This window comes from Panthera pardus, unplaced genomic scaffold (genome assembly GCF_024362965.1).
Source record: "Panthera pardus isolate Hobbes unplaced genomic scaffold, ASM2436296v1 HiC_scaffold_27, whole genome shotgun sequence".
Lineage (NCBI taxonomy): Eukaryota > Metazoa > Chordata > Mammalia > Carnivora > Felidae > Panthera > Panthera pardus.
In genome coordinates this window covers 24,158,056-24,184,827 of record NW_026526843.1, presented here as the reverse complement: position 1 = coordinate 24,184,827, position 26,772 = coordinate 24,158,056, and the positions used below count along the sequence as shown (strand labels likewise).

Genomic DNA, 26,772 nt, shown 5'->3' with positions numbered 1-26,772 from the left:
GGATAAAAATTGACACAGTGTTAGATTTCTACTGCTGCCTAAGAAATTACCACAAACTGAGCAGCTTAAAACAATCCCCATTTATTACCTCACACTTCTGAAGGCTGGAAGTGCAGGCATAACCTAACCAGGTTATCTTCTTAGAGACTTACTGGGATGAAATCAGTATCTTGGCCTGCTCTGTTATTGGCTGCAAACTCTGGGAAGAATCTGCTTCCAAGCTTGTTCATGTTGTTGGAAGAATTCATTTCCTTGCAGTTGTAGGACTGAAGTTTCCATTTTCTTGCTGGCTGTTGACTAGAAGTCACTATCAGCTCCTAGAGGACACCCTCAGATCCTATTTGTGTCACTTATCCATCTTCAAAGCCAGCAACAGAGATCTCTCTTGTGTCAAAAACCTCTCACACTTCAATTTTTTCTCTTCTTCCAGTTCCTTTTAAGAGTTCACCCAATTAAGTCAGGTAATATCCCTATGTTAAAATCAACTCATTTGGAATTTTAATTATATCTTCAAAATTCCTTAACAGCATCATCCAGAATATTCCTTGTATTGCAGGGAAAATGTGCATGTGTAGCTGGGGGCAAGGATGTTTGGGATCACCACACTTCCTCTTACCATAGCAAGCTTAAGGTTCTGTTTTGGTAGCATGAAGCAAATTGAAAATGCATACACTCTATGAAACAGAAAATCCACTTCTACATTTTGAAAAATACAGAGCAGTGGGGTTGGTTCAGTCAGAAGAGTATGAGACTCTTGATCTTGGCGTTATGAGTTCGAGCCCTACAGGGGGTGGAGAGATTACTAAATAAATAAATAAATAAATAAATAAATAAATAAACTTAAAAAAAATAAGACAGCAGTTACTACATGTGTGCATCACAAAATGTTTTCTAAATGTGTGTATTGTAACATAGTTTGAAATACAGAAAACTAGGTAGGAACAGATACATACACATATCATTAAAGATCTCAAATACATGTTAAGTGAAAAAATAAAATTGCTGAAAAAGTTCACACTAAATTAATAAAAGTCATTCTATATATTATAGATGGAAACATGCACATGTACAAACTGACCCTAGATATAACTATGCACCTTATTACTTATGACCTTGGGCAAGTTATTTAACTACTCCTTTGTAAAACAGTCATCTGTAAAATGTGGATTACCATAAGGATTAAATGAGCAAATCTTTGGAAAGTATTAATAACTGGCACATACTAAGTACTTAAGTATTTATTAAATAAATATAAATACATAGCAGTATAAAAATTGAGTTGTACAGAAATTTGCTGAACTATTACAGTGAGTGTTTACCTGTGGGGAGGTGAGAAAAGAATTTATAATTATAGTGTTCAGTGAGGGCTTCTATTTCATCTATGATTTTACTTTTAGTTAATTCTAGATGTTAGAAACATGAATTTTTGTTACATTACATGTACGTTTTATTATTTTCAAAATTAAAAGTCAGGAAGCACATTTAACATTACCGCTATAAAAGTATGTTGATCTTGGGGCACTTGGGTGGCTCAGTTGGTTAAGCATCCGACTTCGGCTCAGGTCATGATCTCATGGTTTGTGGGTTCAAGCCCCACGTCGGGCTCTGTGCTGGCAGCTCAGAGCCTGGAGCCTGCTTTGGATTCTGTGTCTCATTCTCTCTCTGCCCCTCCCTACTTGTGCCCTCGCTCTCTGTCTCTCAAAAATAAATAAATGTAAATAAAAATTTTTTTAAGTATGTTGATCTTTAAAGATCAGTGTTATATGATCTTTAATAGTCTTTATAGACCTATACAATTTTATCATTCATTAATCCTACTCTTGGCCATATATTCTGTAGGTACATGTTAATAATAAGAGATGAACGAATTGTCATAATAATTTACCATTTTCTTTTTGTCTATAAGAACTGACCTTAGGAAAAGCTTAATTGGTAGAAAAGCTTCTAAAAGATAGTCATTTACCCCACCTGATTTCCTGTAAGCACTGCATAATACACTGTGTACCTTGATTTTTGACATTCACAATGCCAGAACTAACTGCTATTATCTGAGCAGCAACTCAAAATATTGAAGTAAGATGAAGGCTCAGTTGTTACATAGCTTTGAAGCTTTGAAAATTTTTTAAATGTTTAAATATTCCCAAAGAATAGTAGTGCCAAGTTATCATTCATTACTCAATACTCAGCCCAGCAAATTGGAAAAAACACAACAACAATAACAGATGTTGTGGGTGACTACAGTGCTCTGCCATTAGTTTGACTTGTGTTTTTCATTTTGAGACTGGGTGAGTCACCCACAGAGAGTTATAAAGTAAAACAAAGAAGATTCAAGATTTTAATAAGACATCACCTTGAGCTCCTCATGTTGAAGATAGTTTATCTCTGTCTGTATGCAAGTGTTTATATATGTAAACACTCAAAGATAGAGGCCCCAATAAACAGGCACAGTCATAAAATCTCTTTGCAAGTGAAGAGGAAATACTGGCTGCTACATACATGTCACACAGTATCATTATTCTATTGAGATCCTGAAGGTCAAATATATGTCTCTATCTAATGTCCCTTCTCAGCAGAAGGCTCTGATCCTACTATGATGTCTCTGCCCCTTTGCTTATGGAAGTTCCCTTTTACAAAGGGAATTATTTAATCCATGATCTCAGACTTTTATCTTATTCTGTATATAATATTTATTTGGTTTTCCAGAACAATATTATATTCTCAGGTTGCCAAATTCAAAACAGCTAGATGGGTTGGGAGAGATTATTAGTTATTCAATTGGTAGTTTTGTCCACATTAGTATAAATTACTGATTTGAATGATTCTTGGTGAACTGATTCATCTGTTTATAGCTACATCAACCAACTATTAGGTTGTGTGTCAATATTTTGACTAATTTCTGGATAAAACCTACTGAAAAGCAAGACAAATGAACAAATTTAGGTATTGTATCTCTGTTTTATTTTGGATTCCCAATGATAAATATTTGTGATATTTAATTGAAGACTCATGCATTGATTATAGCTCTTCATAAGTGAAAGTGTGTAGATTTCAGAAGTCCTTTGATTAACAACAGGGAGGTATGTGCACTAAATATGCTCCCATGTATTGGTAGTACTCAAGTCCTAATACTGAGAATAAAAGACTTTATGAATTATGTTTCTTCCTTTTCTTTGTCTATACACTCAATATAACTTCTCAAGTTCTGAGTGATTATTTTTCTCCTTGCCCCTTATAAATATAAAAACCAAGTCCCATTTTTGTCATAGTTTAACGTAATGTACGACTGCCCTTATTATCAGTAAAGGACATCAGAGATGGGAACAGATTTAAGTATTATAGCAATGAGTAAGAATATATCTTGGCTTACTCCAAAGCTAAAATTCTCCTCTCCACTATAATTATAGTTGGGATGTGGGACTAGGGAAGATTAATGGACATTTAAGCATTAAGGCTCAAACCAAAATTATGGTCATATAATAAGCAGAGAAATGTTTTGGGGAAAATATGAGTGTGCCAGAAAATTGGATTTCTCTAGTGTAACAGGTTCTCCAAATCAGCTTCTAGCTATGAATATTATATATATAAATTATATCACACATTATATAGAGATTATACATAAATATCATTATAACATAGTTTATATACCATGATTCTATATCATTAAAACCTATTATATATAATATATACAATATAACCATATATATAAAATATATACCTTATATATGGCAGGAAAGGTTGAAGAACAACATGGATTCCTGAAATTGGTAGGTGCGGGATCATGTACTGCATTGGGGTCAGGAACATTTGTAGCATTATTCTGTAGACAGTGAGGTAGTGCCTATGTCATTCTCACACTACTTGCCCAAAATCAACTGTTTTGAGGAGATGAGAAGAAAAACATAGAAAACCACAGTTCTGTCAGGTGTTAATAGGACAAAAATTTCTAAGGCCAATTTTGAGACACACTGAATTGTTTATCCCTTCTTGGAGGGAATACAGTTGGTCACTATTACAATTGTTTTGGCAAAAAGCCTTCATGGACTTCCATATTACATAAAAATGAATTTTTCTCATCTCCAGCTTTTTTAGCTTCTGCTGCATTGAGCACCATTGATCATTCCTGTCTTCTCCTTCTCTTCCCCACTCCAACTAGGCCTTTCAAAAGGTATCTTCATTGTTTTTACCCTTGTTTGCTTAAGAAATACATATTAGACTGTTCAAACATTATTTAAATATGTAAAATATGATGAAAGTCCCCTATATTATATACTGTGTCTTACAGACACACATTAACCCTTTTGTACATATTCTTGTACATACTGTAAACTTGTTATCTTCGTCCTCCTATTTTTAAACAAAAATGGATTTGAAATTTGCTTATTTCATCTAACATTATCAAGGCTACTTCTCCATGTCAGTACATAAAGAATGAGCTCCAGAATTTTAACAATTGTATAGTATTCCACTATGTAGAGAAATGTCCAACTAGACAAGCCCATCCATGGACACCCCTCCAACTATGCTTGCGATTTCAAAACTCACTCCTTGTATTGATATATGTCAAAGTATATAGCATGGAATCTTTGTGGGAGACTCTCTGTGAATACTGGCTTCCATCAAAATGACAGCATTCTGATAGTTGTATCTTAGGCTTATGGTAACCCTGATCAACTTTATTTATCAGAGTGACCCTATCTATTTTCTATTTTCCAGAACATTGTCAAAATATCTGATCTGATATTCACGGCACTCTTTCTTATTGCATTAACATGCAGTTTTTCGATTTAAATAATATTGATGTCACTTCTATAATATCCTTATAAGGAAGTATCTTGTTTTGAACCACAAGCTCCACTGAATTGTTAAACTGATTAGTTTTGCATATGGCCAACATCATCTTTGATTTTGATTATTAGAGTTACCTACTAACTGATGCCCCTCCTTCTCTGTCTTCTCCCTACTACAGTTTATAGTATATTATCAACACAGCATCTAGCTTTCCTTCTAAAACATAAATCCCTTGTTCAAAACCCTCCTTGGCTTTTCATTTCATTCAAAGTAAGGTCCAAGATTCTTATAATTTCTTCCAGATCTCTGCATGATATTATCTTCCATTACCTCTCTGACTCTACCCCTTTCTTCATGCACTCTGTTCCAACAATACTGGTGTACTTTCTACTGCTCTAACACACACCAGGAATGGTCCCACCTCAGATCTCTGTACTTGATATTCCCTCCACTTGCACACTCTCTTCTCTGATATAGCTGCAAGACTCATTTTGTCACTTCCTTCAAATCTCAGCTGAAATGTTAACTTACTGAGCAAGTTTTCACATTTAAAATTGCATCTCATCCAGAATTCCTAATTCGTATTCTCTTTTGTAATAGAATAGAAAGGCCAGAAATAAACCCATACATATATGGTCAATTAATTTATGACAAAGGAACTAAGAATGTAAAATGGGGAAAAGACAGTTTTATCAGTAAATGGTGTTGAAAAAATTGGACAGCACTTGCAAAAGAATGAAATTGGACCACTCACTATCTTACATCATACACAGAAATCTATTCAAATGGGTTAAAGAGTCTACAACAAACTAAAAGTCCTCTGCATTGCAAAGTGAAACCATCAACAAAATGAAAAGCCAGCCTATGGAATGGGAGAAAATATATGCAAATCATTTATCTGATAAAGGGTTCATATCCAAAATATATAAAGAACTCACACTACTCAACAGCAAAAATCTGATTAAAAGTGGTCAGAGGATCTGAACATAATTTTCCCAAAGAAAACAGACACACAATGGCCAACAGACACATGAAAAGATGCTCAACATAACTAATAATCGGGTACATAAATGCAATCAAAACCGCAGTGAGGTATCACTTCACACCTGTTAGAATAGCTATTATTATAAAGGCAAGATAACCAGGGTCAGCAAGGATGTGGAGAAAAGTGAACCCTTCCTTATGCACTGTTGATGGGAATGTAAATTGGTGCCGCCACTATGGAGAACAGTATGGAGGCTCCTCAAAGAATTAAAAATAGAATTACCATATGATTCAGCAATTCCACTGTGGATATTTATCCAAAGGAAATGAAAGCACTGACTCGAAAAGATATATGCACCCCCATGTTCATCACAACATTATTTATAGTAGCCAAGGCATGGAAACAACCTAAGTGTCCCTCAAGAGATGAATGGATAAAGAAAATGTGGTATATATATGCACAATGGAGTACCATTCAACCATAAAAAGGAGATCCCATTTATAACATGGATGGATATGCTAAGTGAAGTAAGTCAGACAGAGAAAGACAAATACCATATGACTGCACTTATAGGTGGAATCTAAAAAAAATGTGCTCACAGATACAAAGAAAAGACTGGTGGTTGCTAGAGGTACAGGGTGTGGGAGGAGGGGTTGGTTAAATAGGTGAAGGGAGTCAAAAGATACAAACATCCAGTTATAAAACAAATAAGTCCTGGGGATGTAATTTATAGCATGATGAATATAGTTAATAATAATGTATTGTATATTTGAAAGTTGCTAAGAGAGTTAATCTTAAAAGTTCTTATTATAAGAAAAAAACTTTAACTGTGTATTGATGGGTGTTAACTAGACTTAGTAATCATTTCACAGTATATACAAAAATTGAATCATGTTGTACACCTGAAAACTAATATAATGTCAATTATATCTCAATAAAATATTAAAATTACATCTCCCCCAGAATTCCTATCCCCTCTTCTCCTTTACCCTCATTTATTTTATTGGCATTGGTAACCATCTGATACACCATTGTTTTGCTATTTTGTATGTTTATTGTCTCTTTCCTTCTCAGTGGACCACAAACCTCATGAGGGCATGGCTTGCTTATCTTGTTCACCATAGTATTTCCAGAACCTGGAACAGTGCCAGGTATAGGGTAAGCATTCATGAAATACTTGCTGAATAAGTAAATAAGTAAAATAGAAAAGTATTGATGTTTCATACATTAATTTCAAAACAGAACACCTTACTACAATATTTCATTGTTTCAGTTGGCTCTTTCGGATGATTTTTTTACAGTCACATCATCTGCAAGTAATTATAACTGCTTTCTCTTCTCCAATATTTATACCTTTTATTTTTCTATCTTTTCTAATTGCTGTATCTAGAATTTTTATAATAATATTAAATAGTGATGGTGGTTTTTAGAATCCTTGTTTCATTCCTTACTTTCATTGGAATTCCTCTGATACTGTATAATGTAAGAGGACTCTGGTTAAGATTGGAAACAATAAGAAACACACACACACACACACACACACACACACACACAACCATTAGAAGACTATATTACCTCATACTTTAAGAAAAATTTTATCAAGAATTTTAGTAGGGTTTTATTAAATTATTTATTGGAATATACTAGCACGAGCCTGTGTCTTCTCACTTAACCTGTTAATATGATACATTACAAAAAAAGATTTCTTAACAGCCAACACTCTTCGCATCCCAGGAACTAGCTTCACTTTGCCATGGTTTGCATAGTTTCTTTTTAATACACTGATGGATTATATGCAGTGTTTTTTAAGACAACTTGCATTTATCTATCTATATATGTAAAACAGGTCTCTTAATTTTGTGTAATTTTAGTCAGTTTTGTTATTAATATTATGTTGGCCTCATATAGAAAAGAGTAAAATTTACTCTATGCTCTGAATCGGCTCAAAATTAAATATTCCCTGACAATGTGAAGTAATTTATTTATGACACCACCAAGCCTAGCATGCCTATTATATGCTTATATGTTTAAATGCATGATTGTCTTAGAGGAAAGAGCATATTAAAAAATAGCTTTCACAATTTTTTAGGGTTAATGGTCCGTTCTGGTTTCTAATTTATTCTTGGAAAAAGTTTAGTTATTTAGTCTTCTGATAATTTTCACTCAGAGGTTACATTTACCTGCCTAGCAAATAAATCTGTGCCTGTGATTATTTCTTCTTTCTTCTAATTCTTTGTATTTGTGCTCTTGTGATTGTGATGCTGAGGAAAGGAGCATCTTCCGCTGGATACTTCCTTTGTCCTTTGGCAGCCTGGGAAAACTGGCAGAGACCCGCACCTGTGGCATTGAGGGAGGAACTCAAACACGAGCTAGTAGCAGCTGGTGATGAGGTGATACTTCACCTCTCTGAGGCTGCCAGGGCTTCAGCATGGCTGCCAGAGATGCCTGTGCCAGGAAGCTGTTGGGAGTGCTGGAGATATCTCAGACCAGTAGGCTAAGTGGTCCAGAAATCACTGTGAAGTCCTGCTTTGTAAATAAGGTCTGACTTTTCATTCTCCAAGAAGGTACCACCAGTTGACCAATGAAACAGCTTAATTAGTGGACTGATGAGAAGTCCTAGGTAAGTATTTAGGGAGAATATCTGGGAGAAAAACTGCCCTTTGCTATGGGGGTTAAGACTCCAAAATTATTATAAATTATTATAATTTAATTCAGTATTAAAGAAATATTTTGCTATCTCAGGCTTATGAGGTGATGGCCTTTGAGTAAAATAATCCTCTTCTATTTTATATTCTTCCCACCTCTATTTTTGTTCTCCATTTCTTTTTAGGATCCTTGATAGGTTTTTCTATTCTGCTTGCTTCCAAAAGGGAAAATTTCCCCACATTTCCTATCACTCACTTTCCCAGCAGTGAGAAATCTCATTCTGGGATATATAGCCAGTTCTTCACTGGGTATGTTCTTCTGATGTCAAATAAGCAACTCAAATTCAACATGTCCCCAATCGAGTTGATCCACATATATCCTCTGTGCTTATAAAGTCCCTAGATTTGTTTGTCACTATTCATTTACATTCAAGCCAAAGCCTTAGAGTCCACCTAAATTCTTTGCCTTTCTTCACCCTCCACATGAAATACCAAATACGGTTCATTTTATTTTCACCTCATTTTTCTAATAACTTCCTTCCTCTCCACTTACCTCAAATATTCTAGCTCAGGCTCTCATCATCTCCTTCTTGGATTTTCTTTACTGACATGTGATGCATTGAATACAAGTGAAATAAGGGTACAATAAACCAAAGAACCCTACTAGGTCCGGCTAAGAATCTAAGGAAGACAGTCCTTTGTAATCCATCTCCAGATATGTGAACCTGAACTGTAGGTGTTATTGGTCTTTGGTTTGACAGTATTTTTATTGTTTGCCCTCATTTCCCCATATTCTTGATCTGTTTCAGAACCTACTTGGTACTATGACCACAAATCTAACCCAGCCACAGTGGCTTAGAAAGGATCAGGGTCAAGCAGATATGTGATTGTCAAAGAGCACAGAGTTTGATGACCCACAGCTGGCAAGGGTATGGTGAAGTAGGCATGCATACATTATTTATGGGAGGTTAATCTGGTAGTACTTCTTTGGATGGTAATTTGGCAATGGCTATTAAATATAAAATTGATCCAGCAATTCCATTTCTAGGAATTTATCCTGCAGATCTACTTACACATGTGCACAAAAATGTATGCACCTAAGTAATCACTGTAGAATAGCTTATAGTTACAGTAAATAAGAACCAATATACATGCTCATTAAAGGTATAATGAATAAAGTATGTGCCAATCATACAGGGAAATATATACAATTAAAATTAATTAGGTAGATAGGTATAAGAAAAAATCTCTAAGATTTTGTGATAAATGGCACATTTATATAAAAATTGCATACACACATACATATATGCTTATATATGTATTGACTATACAAACACAAAATATACTGCTTGTGATCTATGGGCAGGAGATCAGGGATCCTAGGGTATGAGACTTACTTTTCACCTTACACTTTTTATACAGTTTGACTTGTTTGGTCATGTGCATGTATTACTTATCTCGAATAAAACAAAACTAAAGACCAAGTCTTGATAGACATAGTTTAAAATATTAGGAATATGTGCATATCTAAAATGGTATACACATGTGCCTTTTTTTCACATGGGAAGTAACACAAAGACATACACAAATACACAGCATATGTGAGTAGGTAGCTATAAACACAGCATGTACTTTTTTTTGTAAATAAAGTTTTTTAAATCATCTTAAAAACATAAGATACCAAATTGTCCCAACCTATAGCATGTATATTTTGATAAGGCATTCAAGATGTTATTTCATCTTTTCACCCATGATAGTAGCATAAGTTTGCTTTTCAAAAACAAATATACAGAGTAATGTGTGCATAGCTGATGTTTCAGTTTCATCTGGTCTCTTGGAAGATTTTGACTTTGATAAATATATTCCTAGAAGACAATTAAGAAAAAAATAGATATGTAAGCATTTAAAAACCTTAGCCTAGTACTTAATTGCTAAAATGCTAAACAAGTTTTATTTTTTCTGCAATCCATCACATACACAATCCTGATAAAAGAAATACCTATGTATATAATAAAAAAAATTGTCAACAACATCTACATTGAGCACAACAGCGGGCCTTTCTGTATAAATGGCTGCCTGGATAGTGTTACCTAAACTTTAAAGAAATGTTTACCCCAAAAAGAACTTCCCTGATTGTCCTGCCATGTATAGGCCAGTTTTGATTAGCTATGGAAATCTGTAGCATAAATGATACCCAGGAAAGCAGGCTGTGTTATAGCAGCTTTAAACAAGAAGGCTGAGGACCTGGGGCTAAATTTTACTGAATAAAATTTACTGAATAAAATAAAATTACTAATCAAAATTGTGATTAATAGGATGAACACTATTCTAAGATTTCTTGACGAAGAAAACATATTTTAAAATATTTTATGTACCAAAAATATACAAACAACAAACAACCAGGTTCCAAAATCCAAATGAAACAGGCCCCAAATGGTGGCAATCCAGATCTTAAAATGCATTTTCTAGAGCAGAGCTATATACCTGTTCTCTTATATATATGAAGGGTAGTTCCTCCAACCAGCCCCAAAGATACTTTTTAGCATACATTTTCCCAAAATACCATACATCTGAAATGTGTAGAAGACCTGAACATACTGTTGAAATATTGGTAAAAAAAAGTATTGAATTGTAGGGGGTACCACCTCTACAACAGCCCAAAGAAAGAGCATATGTCAATCACTCAGAGAACACAATTAAAGATTAGACAAAATTCTTTGTAAGAGGAGGCAAAAAACATGGTGGTGTTGGGAGAGGTACAGAAAAATCTTAAAGCCAACTTTCGATTGCCCAAAGATCACCTTTGATTTCTCTCTCTCTTTCTCTCTCTGCCTAATACACTAAACACAGGTAAGCTGGGCACTTTCAACCTAGAAGACAAATGCCACAGTGAGTTAAAAAGCACAAAGCACAGCGTGAAAAAGAAAGTGAGAGGGGACTGGAAAGTAAATCTGGGCACTTTGAGAACACATTGGCCATCTTTAGCTCCAGAGGCCTGCGTAGTTCCCGTGGAGGCCTGAAGGGAGAGGCCCTCCAGCCACGAAGAGCTTCATCTCAGGCCAGTTGTAGCAGTGGGTGTAGAGCGCGTTGGGGAACTCCCCTATACCGCCAAAGTAGTTCACCCACAGGTCATCGTGGTTGAGCCAGCCTCTGCCACAGGTGAGCTTGAGCTTCCTTCCTGAGGGCCCAGGACAGGAGTCTGGGCTGCCCGACGCCCTCTCCTCCAGGAACTTCTGGGCACGGATGTCATAGAAGAGCAGGGAGCCATGGCCTGTGCCCACGGTGATGATGTGCTGGTAGAAACTCAGCGAACGCACCCCTGTGCCGCCCTCTCGGGAGCACAGGGGCCGGATATTCTGCTGGCGTTGGCGCGGATCTAGGAAGGAGACATGGGACTGAGAGCCCACCGCGTACAGGGACAACTCTTCGCAGTAGGTCAGGCACACATTCTCTCGGCAGTAGGGCAGCCTGATGGACAGCAGCCTAGACAGAGTGCTCCGGGCTTTCCACAGGTGGAAGTAGCCGTCCAGGGACACGGCTCCCAGCTCCTGGTTCTTGCCACTAAAGGCCAAGGCCCGCACCTTGCGGTTACTGGGGCTGGTGCTGGACCTGGGGATGGTCTCCATGTCCCTCGGACGGATGTGGGCGTACACAGGAAGCCCCGCGTCATTGTGCCAGGCGATGCTGCCATTGAACATGTCGGGGTCCAGCCGCCACAGAGCCACAGTGCCGTCGCGGGAGCCGCTCACAGCCACTGTATCGCTCATCCAGGCGATGGTGAAGATCCAGTCCTTATGGCCGTGGCGGTCGCCCAGGCACACGGGGTCCAGGGTGGGCAGCCGGTAGACGGCCAGGCTGTTGGGATTCTCTCCTCCGGTGGCCAGAAGCGTCTTGGAGGGATTCAACTCGATGGCGTGGATGCCGCAGCTCGGCTGGGCCCGGGCCAGCCAGGGCCCCCGGTCCCGCATCAGGGGGATGCGCGTGATTTGCCCCGAGTGCACGTCCACCACGAAGAGGGTGTTACATTTGGTGCCGCACACGACCTGCCTGGCGTTCAGCCACTGCGACGCGAACACCTTGTTGAGGGTGCCCAGGGTCAGCTCGCGCTCCCTCAAGAGTTCGGGCAGCTTCTGCACCGCGTAGCCGCGCAGTTCGCCCTTGGAGCCCGACAGCCCGGCGCCGCCCCGCGCGCCCACCTCGCGGTCCTTGAGGTAGTGCACCAGCGAGCGCCGCGTCGCCGGCCGCTTCTGCTTCTTAGGCAGCAGCGGCCCCTCTGCGTCCGCCGCCGAGCCCTGAGACGACGAGCTCTCGGCGGGCGCTTTCCGCTTCCTGCTACCTGTTTGCTGCGGGGCCATGGTGGGCGGCGGGCGAGTGGCCGCGGCGGCGGCGGCACGGCGGCGGCGGCGGCGGCGCGTGGCACCCGTGTTGGCCGTGGTGGCGGCGGGGACCGCGGCGCCTCCGCGTCAGCCGGGAACGCGGGCTCTCAGGGGGCAGGCTCGACCGCAGGGCGCGGAGCCTACCGAGTCCGGGACGCGGCGGCGGCGGCGGCGAGGGAAGCGAGAGCGGCGGGCGGGGCGAAGAACGGGGACCGGAGGGAGCGGGGCGCGGGCGGAGCGCGAGAGGAGTGCGGCGATGAGGGCTCAGGCGGCGGTGGCCGGGATTTAGGCGAGGGCGGGAAGTGCGGCCGGCCGGGCGGCGGGAACGAAGTCTGAGTGGGACAAGGACGACGCAGGGGGAACCGAGTGTGAGGGGGTGGGGGCAGCGGGAGGAGCCGGCTAGGAGCAAACGGGGGGCGCAGGGTAGCACACGCCAGGCTGGGAGGGGTCGGGAGGGGGGCGGGAGGTGGGGAGTGGAGCCCGCGGTGGGGATACTCACCCAGGGCCAGCGCTCCTAGATCCCTGAGCCGAGCCGTCTCCGGAGGACACATCCTAGTGCGCCTGCCCAGGCCCTCTGCTATCCTACTCCAGTCGTTTCACTACCCTCAGGATAGCAAACAACTAGCCTTCTTAAAATCCCTACTTAAATAAAATCTGAAAGGAAAAATAAAGTATGAAGCTAGAAGGAGCTCTAACAATTATATGTCGAAGGAACAAACGTGTGCTTAGTGCAATCCTGGGAGACTCTTTGCAGCAAAGAGAATGGAGATGTTTAGCAGAGGCAGGGAGACCCTCTCCCTTAGGTCTGTCCTTGCAGCTCACCCGCCCCAGCCCTTCCGCTGGGATTCTGTTACAAATTTTCAGTTTTTTTTTTCTTTTTTCTCAAACTGAGGTCCCTCAGTTCCTGCACCAGAATCTGAGGGGGTGTGTTCCAAATGTAGTTGCCTAGGCGCCACTTCCTGCCGGGGGTGGAGTCAGGACCCTGTGATCCAAGGCAGCCTCTGGAACCTAGAGAAATGCGTTTAAGGTGGGGTTGGGGGCTGGGGTAAGACAAGTGTTCCTCCATGGTGTTGAGTTCTCTTGAGCCTCAGGGTGGAACAGTGGAATGGTGTGGGAGAGGTCCAGAAGAAGGATACCTCTTTCCCTGCTCCAGGGAGGAAAGGTTCAGTCCCCACTGTCAGTCCCAGGAGAGTCCCAGGTGCCTGAATTGTCTTGCATGGGAGGCCCCCGGGGGATTGGGGCAGGGATATACAGATTACTCTAGGCACAGATGAAGAACTTTCCAGAACGAGGTAACCACATAGAACAATGGTGGAGTGTGGGTGTTCAGACTATGGGTTTAGCAGTCTCACGATTTGGATGCTGCATATCTGGCTTTGCAGCTTCAGAGCAACCTATTTGGTTGGCAAGCCTAAATTTAGACGTACTCAATTACACAGTGACACGAGTGGCTGGTAGCTGACACCAACTCTGCAGACACCCCAGTCCTTCTCTCCAAAACCTTGTTTGCTGTGTGGGTGCATATGGGAAGTTGAATTGCCTTTTCTGACCGAAGGAGAGCTTAGAAGTTACTTTGTTATTGCTTTTCTCCCCCTTCTCCCAGCCCTTTTTGCACCCTCACCTCAAATGCACAAACTCCAAGTACAAAAACCACATGCCCTTTGCACCACCCCCATCCAGCTGCTGCATCCTAGTACCCACTGCTCACCCTTATTCCTCCCTATGTTTAATGCCCTATCCAGAAGCTGAGGGTAGTGGAGAGGGAGTGACTTGACAATGAAAAAAATGTTGACAACTTCATAATTAGAACTGATGTTACTAGAGAATAAATGACAAATTCCTTTAACGTAATCTACCATAATGTGTTTTTTTTAATTACACCTCAGAAAAATGGATACTATATAGTATAAATTCATAACGTACTTTTTACTGTTGTGGTAGAGCAAGATAGGCTGAACATTTTGGGAGATTGATAGATACACATAGGTACAGATTGCTAGATATATATTTTAATTGTGAAAATAATTCCTATAACAATTACTATTTATTGACAGCCTTTTTGTGTCATTGGCTGGAGGACTGTGCTAAACACTTCAAATGTACATTCAACTTCACAAAAACTTTGTAAGGCAGATTCTACTTTTATAGCCATATTTTAAAATGAGGGCACTGAGGCCCAGAAGAACTAATGACTCCCCTATGGTCGCACAGTTAATAAATGGTAAAGTCATGTTGTGACTCTATGTGTGACTCCAAAGTTTTTACGACTAACAACTGCTCTATATTATTCAATAAATGCAATTTTTCTATTTCCATGTAAACTACCCCTATGATGGAAATTTTACAGACATTACAATCTCATGCACTTATGAAACATAGCCAGAATTCCTAAAATAAATGAATAAACCCTGAATCAACTTATGTACAACACTCCATATGATACATAAAGGCAAAAATAGAACCTATGAGACATATTTTCTTTCACACAAATTTTTTAATTAATATTTATTAAAAATAATAACAAATGCCTACATTTTTATAAAAATAACACTCATATAGTCTTGGTATTATGTCTCTCCACTCCTTTGGTAATACAATTGCTCAATATTTATGTATGTTTGTAGTCACTGTTCAGATTTCTATTTTGTATTGATAAATGAGGTGTGATAATTTCATCTAGAATACAATACATGAAATACATTTCATTTATGTCTACACTTTCAAATTTCTCAGAGTTTTTTATTTGAAGATGTAAGATTTACAGACCAAAGTCAAATGGTACGGAGAGATTTAGAGTGCTGTATATCAGCTTGCAAATTTGAATCTTTATTTGTATCTGATTGCTTCCATTTTTAGGAAAACACAATGTCTGCTAACACCTAAAGTTATACACAGTACATTTATAGTTAAAGTAATAGATGTAATGGCATAACAAAACTTCAGCTGTCTGCATAGACTTCTGAGCATGAGGGTCTCCATTAGGTATTTTTGTTACCTATGAGGGCCAGTGTGTATGAGTGTAAACATCTTGTCAATCATTACTGATCTATTTCTGTATTCATCACTGCTTTTTGCTAGTAACATTCCCCTGGATAAATTTGTATTAGCCTCACCTATCTCCCTTATGCCAGAATCCCCTTCATTGGATGGAGTTCTACGTGAGTGGTTTCAGACCATTGTCTCATCCTGTTCTCTAGTTACTTCATATGTTTAAATGTTATTTTTTTAATCATATAGTAAAGTTCACAAGGAGTTACATAACATTTCCTGCTTCGTTCATACCACCACATAGTTCTAGGTTTGCGCTAAATGGTTTATAAAACTTGTGTTTGGGGAGCGTCTAGGTGGTTCTGTCAGTTGAGTGGCTAACTCTTGATTTCGGCTCAGGTCATGATCCCAGGGTTGTGGAACTGAGCCCCGCGTTGGGCTCCACACTGAGCGTGGAGCCTGCTTAAGATTCTCAATCTCTCTCTCTCTCCCTCTCTCTCTCTGTCCCTCTCCCCCATTCATGCTCTCTCTCTCTCTAAAATAAAAACAGAGAACAAACAAGAAACTTGTGTTTGTCCTGTTGATAAACTAATAGAATAAAAGAGAGAAAGCAAAATGAAATATCAAAAAGAAGATATTTTGAAATCAAATTACTTGAGTGGTGAAACTGATTTGTAATAATGCCACATAACTTGTTTGAAGTCATCCTGTAGATAATCTAGACAACTTCAAATTCTATCTATCATCTATCTATCTATCATGTTTCTTTTCAGCGTTTTGGACAATTTAATCAACTGTGTCTGTCCAGCTTTCTAATCTATGAATGAAGAAAAGGATCTATTTATTCAGAAAACAAGTTAGATTACCAATTTAAAATTAGTTAAGGCAGAAGATGTACTTTACTATGGTAGCATGAATATAAGCTTGGTTAGTAAGTATGATGCAAATTGTTTTGAAAATATTACTATTTTTAGCATCAAAGGTAAAATAAAAAGTACTGAAAGAGAAAGTAGAGGTAACGGTAGAACTTGTGGGTCAGTAATTAGTTTTTTTGAAGAAGTATTCAATTATGAAAGTTTATTTTATACATTCAATACAAAAATAGATCTTATGAATACAGACTTTATAAATTGGGGCAGATTCTCAAGTACAAAGGCATCTGTCTTCAGAAATGGGGTTATATAATTATTTCCAATATATTGTATAAAGAGGTAAAGCAAGTCTGTCCTTAATATTTTTGACATATTCTCTACATTTGTATTGACAGCCCTTGCATTATCTTTATCAACAAATATAAAACACCAAAAAATGAAATGTAGTTAATTAGGCTTATTTAAAAATAATATATGACAATGATACCCTGTTATTTATAATAGACATTAGGTAAAATGTTCTTGAATTATTAAATTGGATAAATTTTTACTTGATCTCTAATTATAACACAGTCCTACCATTTCAAGCTGTGGCCTTGAACCTGGTTTACAGTCAGATGAGAGGCTTTCTCTAAACCTCATGATGCAGAAACTGGTAGAGATGACTCAGCAGGCTATGTTTCCCCTACAAAGGCACTACTAAAAGGCATATCATGTCAGATGGTGGAATAAAGGAAAGATTTATCACATTATTTCATTTACTGGAAACAGAATCCTATGGAAGGAGATAATTTTGATTCTATGACCTCTTCTTTGCCCTACCCCTTTCCATCTTCTCCAGGAGGAAGGAATGTGTCAGAGACCAAGCTGGAGCTTTGTTTAATAAGAGGTAGATTCAGCGCTGTTATTTGTTTTATGGGAGGCACAACAGTGTAGTGGTCACAACAGTGGACTTCAGAGCCACATAATTCAGTTTAAATTCTGGTTCTGTGGTTTGCTGGCCTTGGAACTGGATCAGTTGGTATACTCCCTTTACATTTATTCCCTTATCTATAATCATGGGATGATAATAGCACCTGTGTCCTGGGGTTGTTTTGATGATTAAATGAATATATATATATATATATATATATATATATATATATATATATATATATGCATGTGTGTATATACACACACACGCATACACACACACACACACACACACACACACACATATTACCAACAACATATAAACCCTAATGGCTTTTCCTCTTTTCCCTTATTTAGCTTTACAAGGACAACTTGGCTATGGTAATAAGGATCTTTGATTGCACACTGCAGTGTAATGCACACTTATTCACCATTACCAAAGTCTAGTACATGTAGAGATAAAATATTTGTAGAGCTAGCTTCTTGTCTACTCATATACAGCTCATCAATCCCTATTATCTTTCCAAGCTATAGATAAATATTTATATGGGAAAATGTATCATAGGAACAACTTTATAGTGTGCTAGTAGATTATCAAGGGATAGTTTGTTAGGTTTCATTCTGTGAACCAGCCAGACTGTGGTTTCTATTGTTAATAGATAGCAATATAAATATGCACCCCTGTACAAAGAATAGATCTTCATTTGGATTTTCCCACCTGTTAATAGTAGTTGAATTGGACAGAAGTAACTGAAGAAAACTATATAGATTATGCTCTAATATCAGGTAAGGTACATAAAAGTAGGCCTGAATGAGATTATGCCTATGATGTCCATTGATAAACAATTTTATTCCATGCTCTGTAATGTCTTAACTGGATATAGATACCAAATTATTATTTTTCTTAACTTAGATACCACTTACTCCTAGCTTCAACTCCACCATATGTATCAATTTCTTCTAATTTTTTATGTCCATCCCATACCAACATGTCCAACGTTCTACTTGACATTTTGAATATCAAAACATAATTTCACATTCAGCATGTATACCCTCAAGATCTTGATTTCGACCCACACACACCTGATCTTTTATTGCTTCTTGTCTTAATGAATAGTACTACCATCCATCCAAGTGTGTAAACTAGAGTCCTAAAAACTATTCTTAGACATACAATGCTTTCCTATATTCAGGTCCAGCATCCATCTCATAACATTTTTGAAATCCACTCAATTCTCACTCTCTCCATTACTGCCACCTTTTCCTAAACTGCTGTTCTGTCTTGACTAGGCAACTGAGATAGCTTCCTAACTGATTTTCCTGCAACCATTTTGGCTTTCCTCCATCCAGTTTTCCACACTGCAGCCAGAGTGATGTTTTCAAAATGCAAATATGGCCATGTCACTGTATAGACTTAAGCAAACCAATGCTATTGTCTTAGGATACAGACCCAAATCCTTAATGCAACCTTTAAGGCATATGACCTATGTTCTCCAGCCACATTTCTATCTTCTCATTACTTTTTCTGCTCCAGACACACTGGCCCCTTTAAATTTCCTCATTATATTACATAACTTCACGTCTCAGATCCTTTTCTGCATGTTGTTCTCTGTACCTGGAATGCTTTCTGCCTGCAGGTCTTCCCACCTTTTACCCTCCACAGGTAACTTACCTTGCTAACTCCTTACCTTTCAGATTTTAGTTAAGATGTCACTTTATTAGGGAAACCCTTTTGATTCCTCAGACTAGGTCAGGTCTATCATACATAGAAATCTCCTCTACTTTAATGGCATTTACCACAGGTGAAATTGCATGGTTATTTCTGTGACTCTTTGTTTAATATCCCTATATACCAAAAGATTGAACAAAAACTCCATGAGGGCAGAAGCAGTGTCCACTGTGCTCACTATTGTATCTCCAGTGTCTAGCATGTCATAGAAACAATCAATATTTGTTGAATAATGATGGCTGAAATTTTAGAGACCCTAGATCTCTATTGAACTGGTATATCAGAACCCAACCCTTCATGCTATTTGCTCAACCACCTCTAATTTAACACAGCTTGGAGGGAAGAACTTTTGCTACCCTCAAGTAATATCTCCAAGATTACCTCCTCTGTGATAACCTTTTTGACGCTGCCTGATAGGTTTAAGGGCATCTCCTTTTGTACAATAAGTACATACTTCCCTAATGGCACTTAACATTCTTCATTGCAGGAGTTGATTTGTCTCATTCTAAAATAAGTGCAAGCCCTTTGAAGTAGAAATATTTTTAAAAACATATTTGGTCTCCCAGAACCTAGCACAGAACCTGGCATATAGATGGCCCATACACGTGTGCTGAATGAATGAACGAATGAATTTGGTTTTTATCCAAGCCCTTGCTAATAAAATATAATAGCACTCTGAAGCCTGATTCATGTACTTTCAGTTTTATTCTTGAATTACCTCAGGCCACCAGAAGACTGGATCATAGGATTGTATTAGCTTAGTATTTGCTGAATCAATTTCACTCACTTGCACTTTAATGTTATGCTTTAGGCAGTTATCAAAGGTCATTAAAAAAATAGCCAAACAGTTATATGTATATCTCTTCTACATTTATTGTAAATCTCTTATGAAGGGCACAGTTTATCATATTGCTCAGTGTCCCCTTTATACAATGTCACACAGAAAATTAATTTTGTAATTTAATGCTAAAAGCTTTTATCTCTGTGGAATTTTATATTTTCTCCTTTCTGACCATGAGAAATATATGAGTGCAGTCTATGAAGTCAGACAGTCCTTGATTTGAATGTTGGTTCCACTTGGGAGTTTAGTTTGTGACACTGGACAAGACAGTTTTTCCAATGTTAGTAACTTCACCGGTAAAATAAGGATAACACCTAATTTCCATGGTTGTAGTGAAGACAGATATCATGTCAAAGCACCTAGCAACGTTTCTGGCACATGTGTTCAGTATATGGTAAAAATAATTTACTTTTTTTTTCTCTTGGCTACTAGGAAGCACAAAGACAAATCCACTGCAACTACAAATCATAGCAACTATATCAACTTTTCCACTTTCTCTCCTCCTTGATCCTGATTTAGATTTTTAGAATTTTCTTCTCTTTAAAATAAGTTTTTAATTTTAATTCCAGTATACTAACATACAGTGTTATATTAGTTTTTAAGTGTACAATGTACAATTCAACAATTCTATAGGTTGCTCAGTGCTCATCATGGTAAGTGTGCTCTTTAATCCCCATCACCTATTTCCCCCATTCCCCCACCTACCTCCCATCTGGTAAACATCAGTTTGTTCTCTATAATTAAGAGTCTACTTTTTGGTTTGTCTTTTTTTTTCTTTGTTTGATTTCATAGATTCCATATGTGAGTGAAATCATATGGTATTTGTCTTTCTCTGACTGACTTATTTCACTTAGCATTATACTCTCTAGCTTTATCCATGTTGTTGCAAATGGCAAGATTGCATTCTTTTTATGGCTGAATAATATTCCATTGTATATGTATACCACATTTTCTTTATCTATTCATCTATCTGCTGAATTTTATTCTTAAAAGCTACCCCAATTAAATATGAGATAAAGGAATATAAAATATATAAATGGATTATTACCTATGAACTCTGAGCAACAAAAATCACCATTAGTTAGAAACTCTTAAGGTTATAATTATCATAGACTGACGTACAGTAGGAAATGTTGAGATTTAAGGGACAGAGAAGAAAACCTCAATATTTCTACAACTTCCCCACTTTAAGTACCACAATGTCATAAATACCACCACTATTGTTCCTCTCCTGGCAAGACTTGAAATGTAAATACATGACTATACATTAAGGTGTTATTGACTTGTTATCATCAATATTAATAGCATCAATATTAAAGAAAGGATTGCCTAGAAGTAAAGGGCATGAAGAAAAAAACAATAAAAAGACATGAATAGACACTTCTCCAAAGAAGACATCCAGAAGGCCAACCGACACATGAAAAAATGCTCCACATCACTCATCATCAGGGAAATACAAATCAAAACCACAATGAGATACCACCTTACACCTGTCAGAATGGCTAACATGAACAACTCAGGCAACAGCAGATATTGGCGAGGATGCAGAGAAAGAGGATCTCTTTTGCATTGTTGGTGGGAATGCAAGCTGGTGTAGCCACTCTGGAAAACAGTATGGAGGTTCTTCAAAAAAGTAAAAATAGAACTACCCCTATGACCTAGCAATTGCATACTAGGCATTTATCCATGGGATACAGGTGTGCTGTTTTGAAGGGACACATGCACCCCAATGTTTACAGCAGCACTATCAACAATAGCCAAAGTATGGAAAGAGCCCAAATGTCCAAATGTCCATCGATGGATGAATGGATAAAGAAGATGTAGTGTATACACACACACACACACACACACACACACACACACACACACACATATATATATATAATGGAGTATTACTCAGCAATCAAAAAGAATGAAATGTTGCCATTTGCAACTACGTGGATGTGGATGGAACTGGAGGGTATTATGCTAAGTGAAATTAGTCAGAGAAAGACAAAAATCATATGACCTCATTCATATGAGGACTTTAAGAGACAAAACAAGTGACCATACAGCAAGGGAAACAGAAATCATATAAAAACAGACAGGGGGACAAAACAGAAAAGACTCCTAAATATGGAGAACAAACTGAGGGTTACAGGAGGGGTTGTGGGAGGGGGGGATGGGCTAAATGGGTAAGGGGCACTAAGGAATCTACTCCTGAAATCATTATTGCACTATATGCTAATTTGGATGTAAATTTTAAAAAATAAAAAATAAAATTAAAAAAAGAAAGAAAAGAAAAAAGCATAAGAAGGGAAAGAAAATGTTTGAAATATTTTATGAAGAAAAAATCACATAAAATGAGAGAAGATCATGGAATATTGACTTTGCTTATCCTAATTTGCTTCAGGTTGACCTTATAATACCATTCTTTGGGATATGACTTAAAGATGAAACAATCACTTTACAATATGTTGTCTAACTAAAGAAACATATTGTACAATATGCATTGGAATTCATCACAGATATCTTTATGGAAAAAAAAAACAGAAAAGTGGGCAAGATGATAGGGAAATAAGGTAGATTGAAATGGGAATGATTAATTGTTGTATTTATTCCATGCATGTGATATGCAGAGAAGGGATTAGATATTGGGAAACACAAATATTAATGAGATATAAAGTCTTTCCCTTCAATGAATTGTTATTCTAGTATGATAAAGAGATACAATGGAAGGGCCAGGAGAGAAGGCCAAATTTTTTCATCAAACACTTATATGGATAACTACTATGTATCAGGAAAGTTTCAAGGACCTGTGGGCACATTATATATATTTTACATTAAAATATGTCATGCACATATATTTGCATATATTTAAGTACATATACATTTTGTATTTAATTATAACAGCTTCCAGGTTTTGATAATCTATGTTGCACTATAGGCTTTACATATATTATCTCTTTTCTTCACAACAAATCTGCACAATAAAGGGCATTCTTTCCATTTTAGAGGTGAAAACATGGAGGTTTAGTGAGCTGAAACAAGTAATACATGGTAGAGGTAAGAGTCCAACCCAGGCTATATTCAACCTCATTTGGCTAATGATGTAACTGAGACATAGAGTTTTCAATTTTGCACAGTTAGTAAAGTAGCAAAGCTTTGATTATACCAAATACTGTGACTCTGGAGTCAGCATTCTTAAACAGTTGGCTATATTGTCTCAACTATGCTATGTATTCTCAGTATATTTCCTAGAGGTTTGCAGATAGTTCTCTCTCTCCCAGTTTTTTTTTTTTGATAAAGACATGAAAGGAATAGTGATCATATTTATAGATAAAATTGAACTTGGAAGCAGGATGAATATTATACATAACAGGAATATGTATCAAAGTATCAATAAATTGGGGCAATTTTCCAAATTTAGCATGGTTACATTTAATAGGAGTATATGCTGTATTTGCGTATTTAAAATATTTAAGTATAAAAGGTGTTTTTTTAAGTATAAGGGTAGTACACTTTATTAAGTATAAAAGTTGGTATAAAAGTGTGGCTTCACACTTAAAAACTCTAGGATTTTATTTAACTGTAAGCTCAAAGAGTGAATAAGAAAGTCCTTTGATTTTACACTGTAATAATAGAAGTGCAGTGTGTAGAATGAAGCAAGAGATAAGTTTACTTTTTATAAGTAGATTAGATTATATGTGAAGTTCTGCATTCAAAATTGGCCACTTTATTTTAAATAATTTTAGACCAACTAGAAGGGTGCGCTATCAAAGCATGGGTGGGGGTCTGCTTCTCCCAAGGGAACACTTCGAGAACTTTAGGGTGTGTTTTTGTCCTAAAGTTTAGTTGTACCTTACACATTGTAAGCATTTTATTTTATTATAAATTTATTTCATTGCATTTCTCATTTATATTAAAGTTCAAGTATATATACTTTTTAATAGATTATGTGTGTAGATAGGTTATATTATCTATGAATTTAATTTCAGTAAAAGGGATATTGCAAAATATGATCTTTAGATCTGATGAGCTTGATAAGAACAACACTGGAACATATTTAGGGTAGAGTGAGCAAGGTCGTGAGGTGACTTCAAACTGTATTATTTTGGAAACTGTGGGAGGAGTTGAGGTGGTGTCACAAAGAGAAGAGAAATATTACTCTATGGTAGCATGAGAGTTATTTTGAATATTGATGGCTTGTCCTGCAGAACAGTTACTAGAATTATTTTATGTTATTCTAATAACTAAAATGAGGTGAACAAAGGAAATTCCAGAGAGCAGATTTCAGTGAAATACAAGGGAGACTTCTCCAACACAGCATTCTATGATAGAATGCCCACCTTCACACAGTTGAAAGTTGCAAGTCACCACATGTAGTCAAGTACTATCTGCTTGAGTGACTAGTACATGTGAGGTATTCAGTGAATATGTGTTGAATAAATAATTATATTTCATATAAGAGATTCAAACATTAGATGGGTCATTTGAATTAGGTAAACTCCTAGGTTCATTCATACTCTTAAAGTCTGTAATTAAGATTCTAATGGAAAAATACTAGTATGTTATATACTGCTGTAAACCATGTATTTAAGAATGTGGAGCCCACACATGTGACAATAAAAAGAAAAATAAAGGCATATGTGATCTACACATAGAAAGTTCAACTACCTATAGTGCAAATAGGTGATGACTATCAATCTGCACAAAATTACCAAAGTCTGTTCTAATAAAGCATAGATTATTAGCTCAATTTTGGTAAAAATTTTTTAAGTGGACAGACTGTATAAAACAAAGAAATACTTTTGTTCTGCTAAATTAAATGATGGAAGAAAGCATACATGTGAAGGGTTTTTATTTACTGAGTGGATGGTTTAGGGGGTAAGTTAAAAATTCAGAAATGAGAGTTAACTCATTTAACTCTCCTTATCAATAAGTATTGATACTCTATCAACAGGTACTCATTAAGTATCTGCTAAATGTCTAATGATATGCTAAGTTCTGTAGAGCATCTGCATGAAATAATGGCTAATGCCTTTGAAAAGCTTCTACTTTGGTTAAGAAGATAGGATGAAGATAATACAACACGTAAAATAATTTTTTTAAATTCCCAACTATAAAATTAAGTGCCAACATAAGGAGTCATAAGAGAGTTATAAAATGTCTTATAGGAGAGTAGAGAAAGAAATTACTCACTACAGGCTGTGGTATGGAGAGAATTCATGGAGGAGATATGACCTTCTTGAACCTTCAAGGTTATTTGAATAATATGAGCAGCACCTTGTAGAAAATAGCCTAATGGAAGCAGAGTAATTGTGTTATGGAAAAGTGGGAAATTGACTTGAACAACTAAGCTAAGGGTCATCCAATTCATTGAGGGCCTTGGAAGTCATGCAGAGAAGTACCAGCAAATAGGCAAATAACATAGGTTTTTGAGAAGATGAATGATACAATGGGTGTATCATTTGAAGGAAATTAGATTAGCCATGGTTTACTGGGTGGGCTTAATTAGGGAGAAAACAGACTGTAGAGACAAGTAGGCTGTAATAATCCAGTCACAGGGGCATAGTGTTTTAGAATGACATACTTTCTTTGGGAATAGAATTTGAGGTACAATGTCTAAATAATACTACCAAGACTTGTGTATTGTGTATTGCTTGGACATGAAGAAAAAGAATTAGTCAAGTGACTAAAAAATTCTGAACATAAGAATTGAAAGAGAAAATAAAATTTAAAAAGACAAGGAAAATGAGGAGGGGGATTTCTAAATTGTTTCAATAATGAGCGAATGAATTTGAAAGGGCTCAGTAAAATCATCTTCATGACTTGCAAAATTCCTTGGAGATATATCTATCTTTTGATTTCCTCACAATAGCAGCCACAAGTACAAAACCATAGCATGCTTTGGCTTCTTATACTGGAAGATATAACAGATAAAATAGACTTTCAAATTTGTTAGTTAATAATGCTAAAAATCATGTTAAGAATTCTAAACAGAGTATAGTGGTAGGTATTAGGGAAAGCAGGAAGCTACTCCAGCACCATCATTGTTCTCCTTCTTTAGAAACTTAGTAAAGGATAAAAAAATAGAGAGGGATGGAGGATAAAGAATTGAAAGAGGTACAGGATTGAGTGCTGGTTGTAATTTCATTTCATCCAGATGTTCTCATTAACCATTTCTTTATCTTTGCAAGAAAAACTCTGCTCTGCTTTAAAAAACTGCCTTCAGCATCAGTGTTTTTTAAGTTTATTTATTTATCTATTTTGAAAGAGCACAGGAGTGCATGTGTGCACAAGTGAGGGAGAGGCAGAGAGAGAGGGAGAGAGAGAATCCCAAGCAGGCTCTGCACTGTTGGCATGGAGCCTGACTTGGGGATCCAATGGTGAGATCATGACTTGAGCTGAAATGAAGAGTTGGCTGCTTAACTGACTGAGTCATCCAAGGTGCCCCAACATTGTTGCTTTTTGAAGGCAGATACCATTAGTTTGGGCAGTACCCAAGTGATAGAGGAAATATAGGAAGTTGACATGATTTGGGAAAGGATTCTATATGCATGTGGGAAACTTAAAAGTAAGCAGCTTATTTTTCATATCCAAATGTCCTAGGAAATTACTAATGGGACTATAAAACATGAAGAATAAATAAGATAA

General features: G+C 37.5%; 1 protein-coding gene across 1 annotated transcript; it reads right to left on the bottom strand.

The window, feature by feature from the left end:
- Positions 1-9,566: 9,566 nt before the first annotated feature.
- DCAF12L2 (DDB1 and CUL4 associated factor 12 like 2) lies at positions 9,567-13,718 on the bottom strand. The gene is made up of 2 exons (XM_019421799.2): positions 13,294-13,718; positions 9,567-13,126 (listed from the first exon to the last, which is right to left on the bottom strand). The coding sequence occupies exon 2, from the start codon at positions 12,771-12,773 to the stop codon at positions 11,400-11,402; it is 1,374 nt and encodes a 457-aa protein (XP_019277344.2). The 5' UTR covers positions 12,774-13,126; positions 13,294-13,718; the 3' UTR covers positions 9,567-11,399.
- Between the last annotated feature and the right edge of the window lie 13,054 nt (positions 13,719-26,772).

Bases quoted from the DNA above. Each gene is read 5' to 3' on its own strand.
- DCAF12L2 (XM_019421799.2), bottom strand. From the start codon at position 12,773: ATGGCCCCGCAGCAAACAGGTAGCAGGAAGCGGAAAGCGCCCGCCGAG.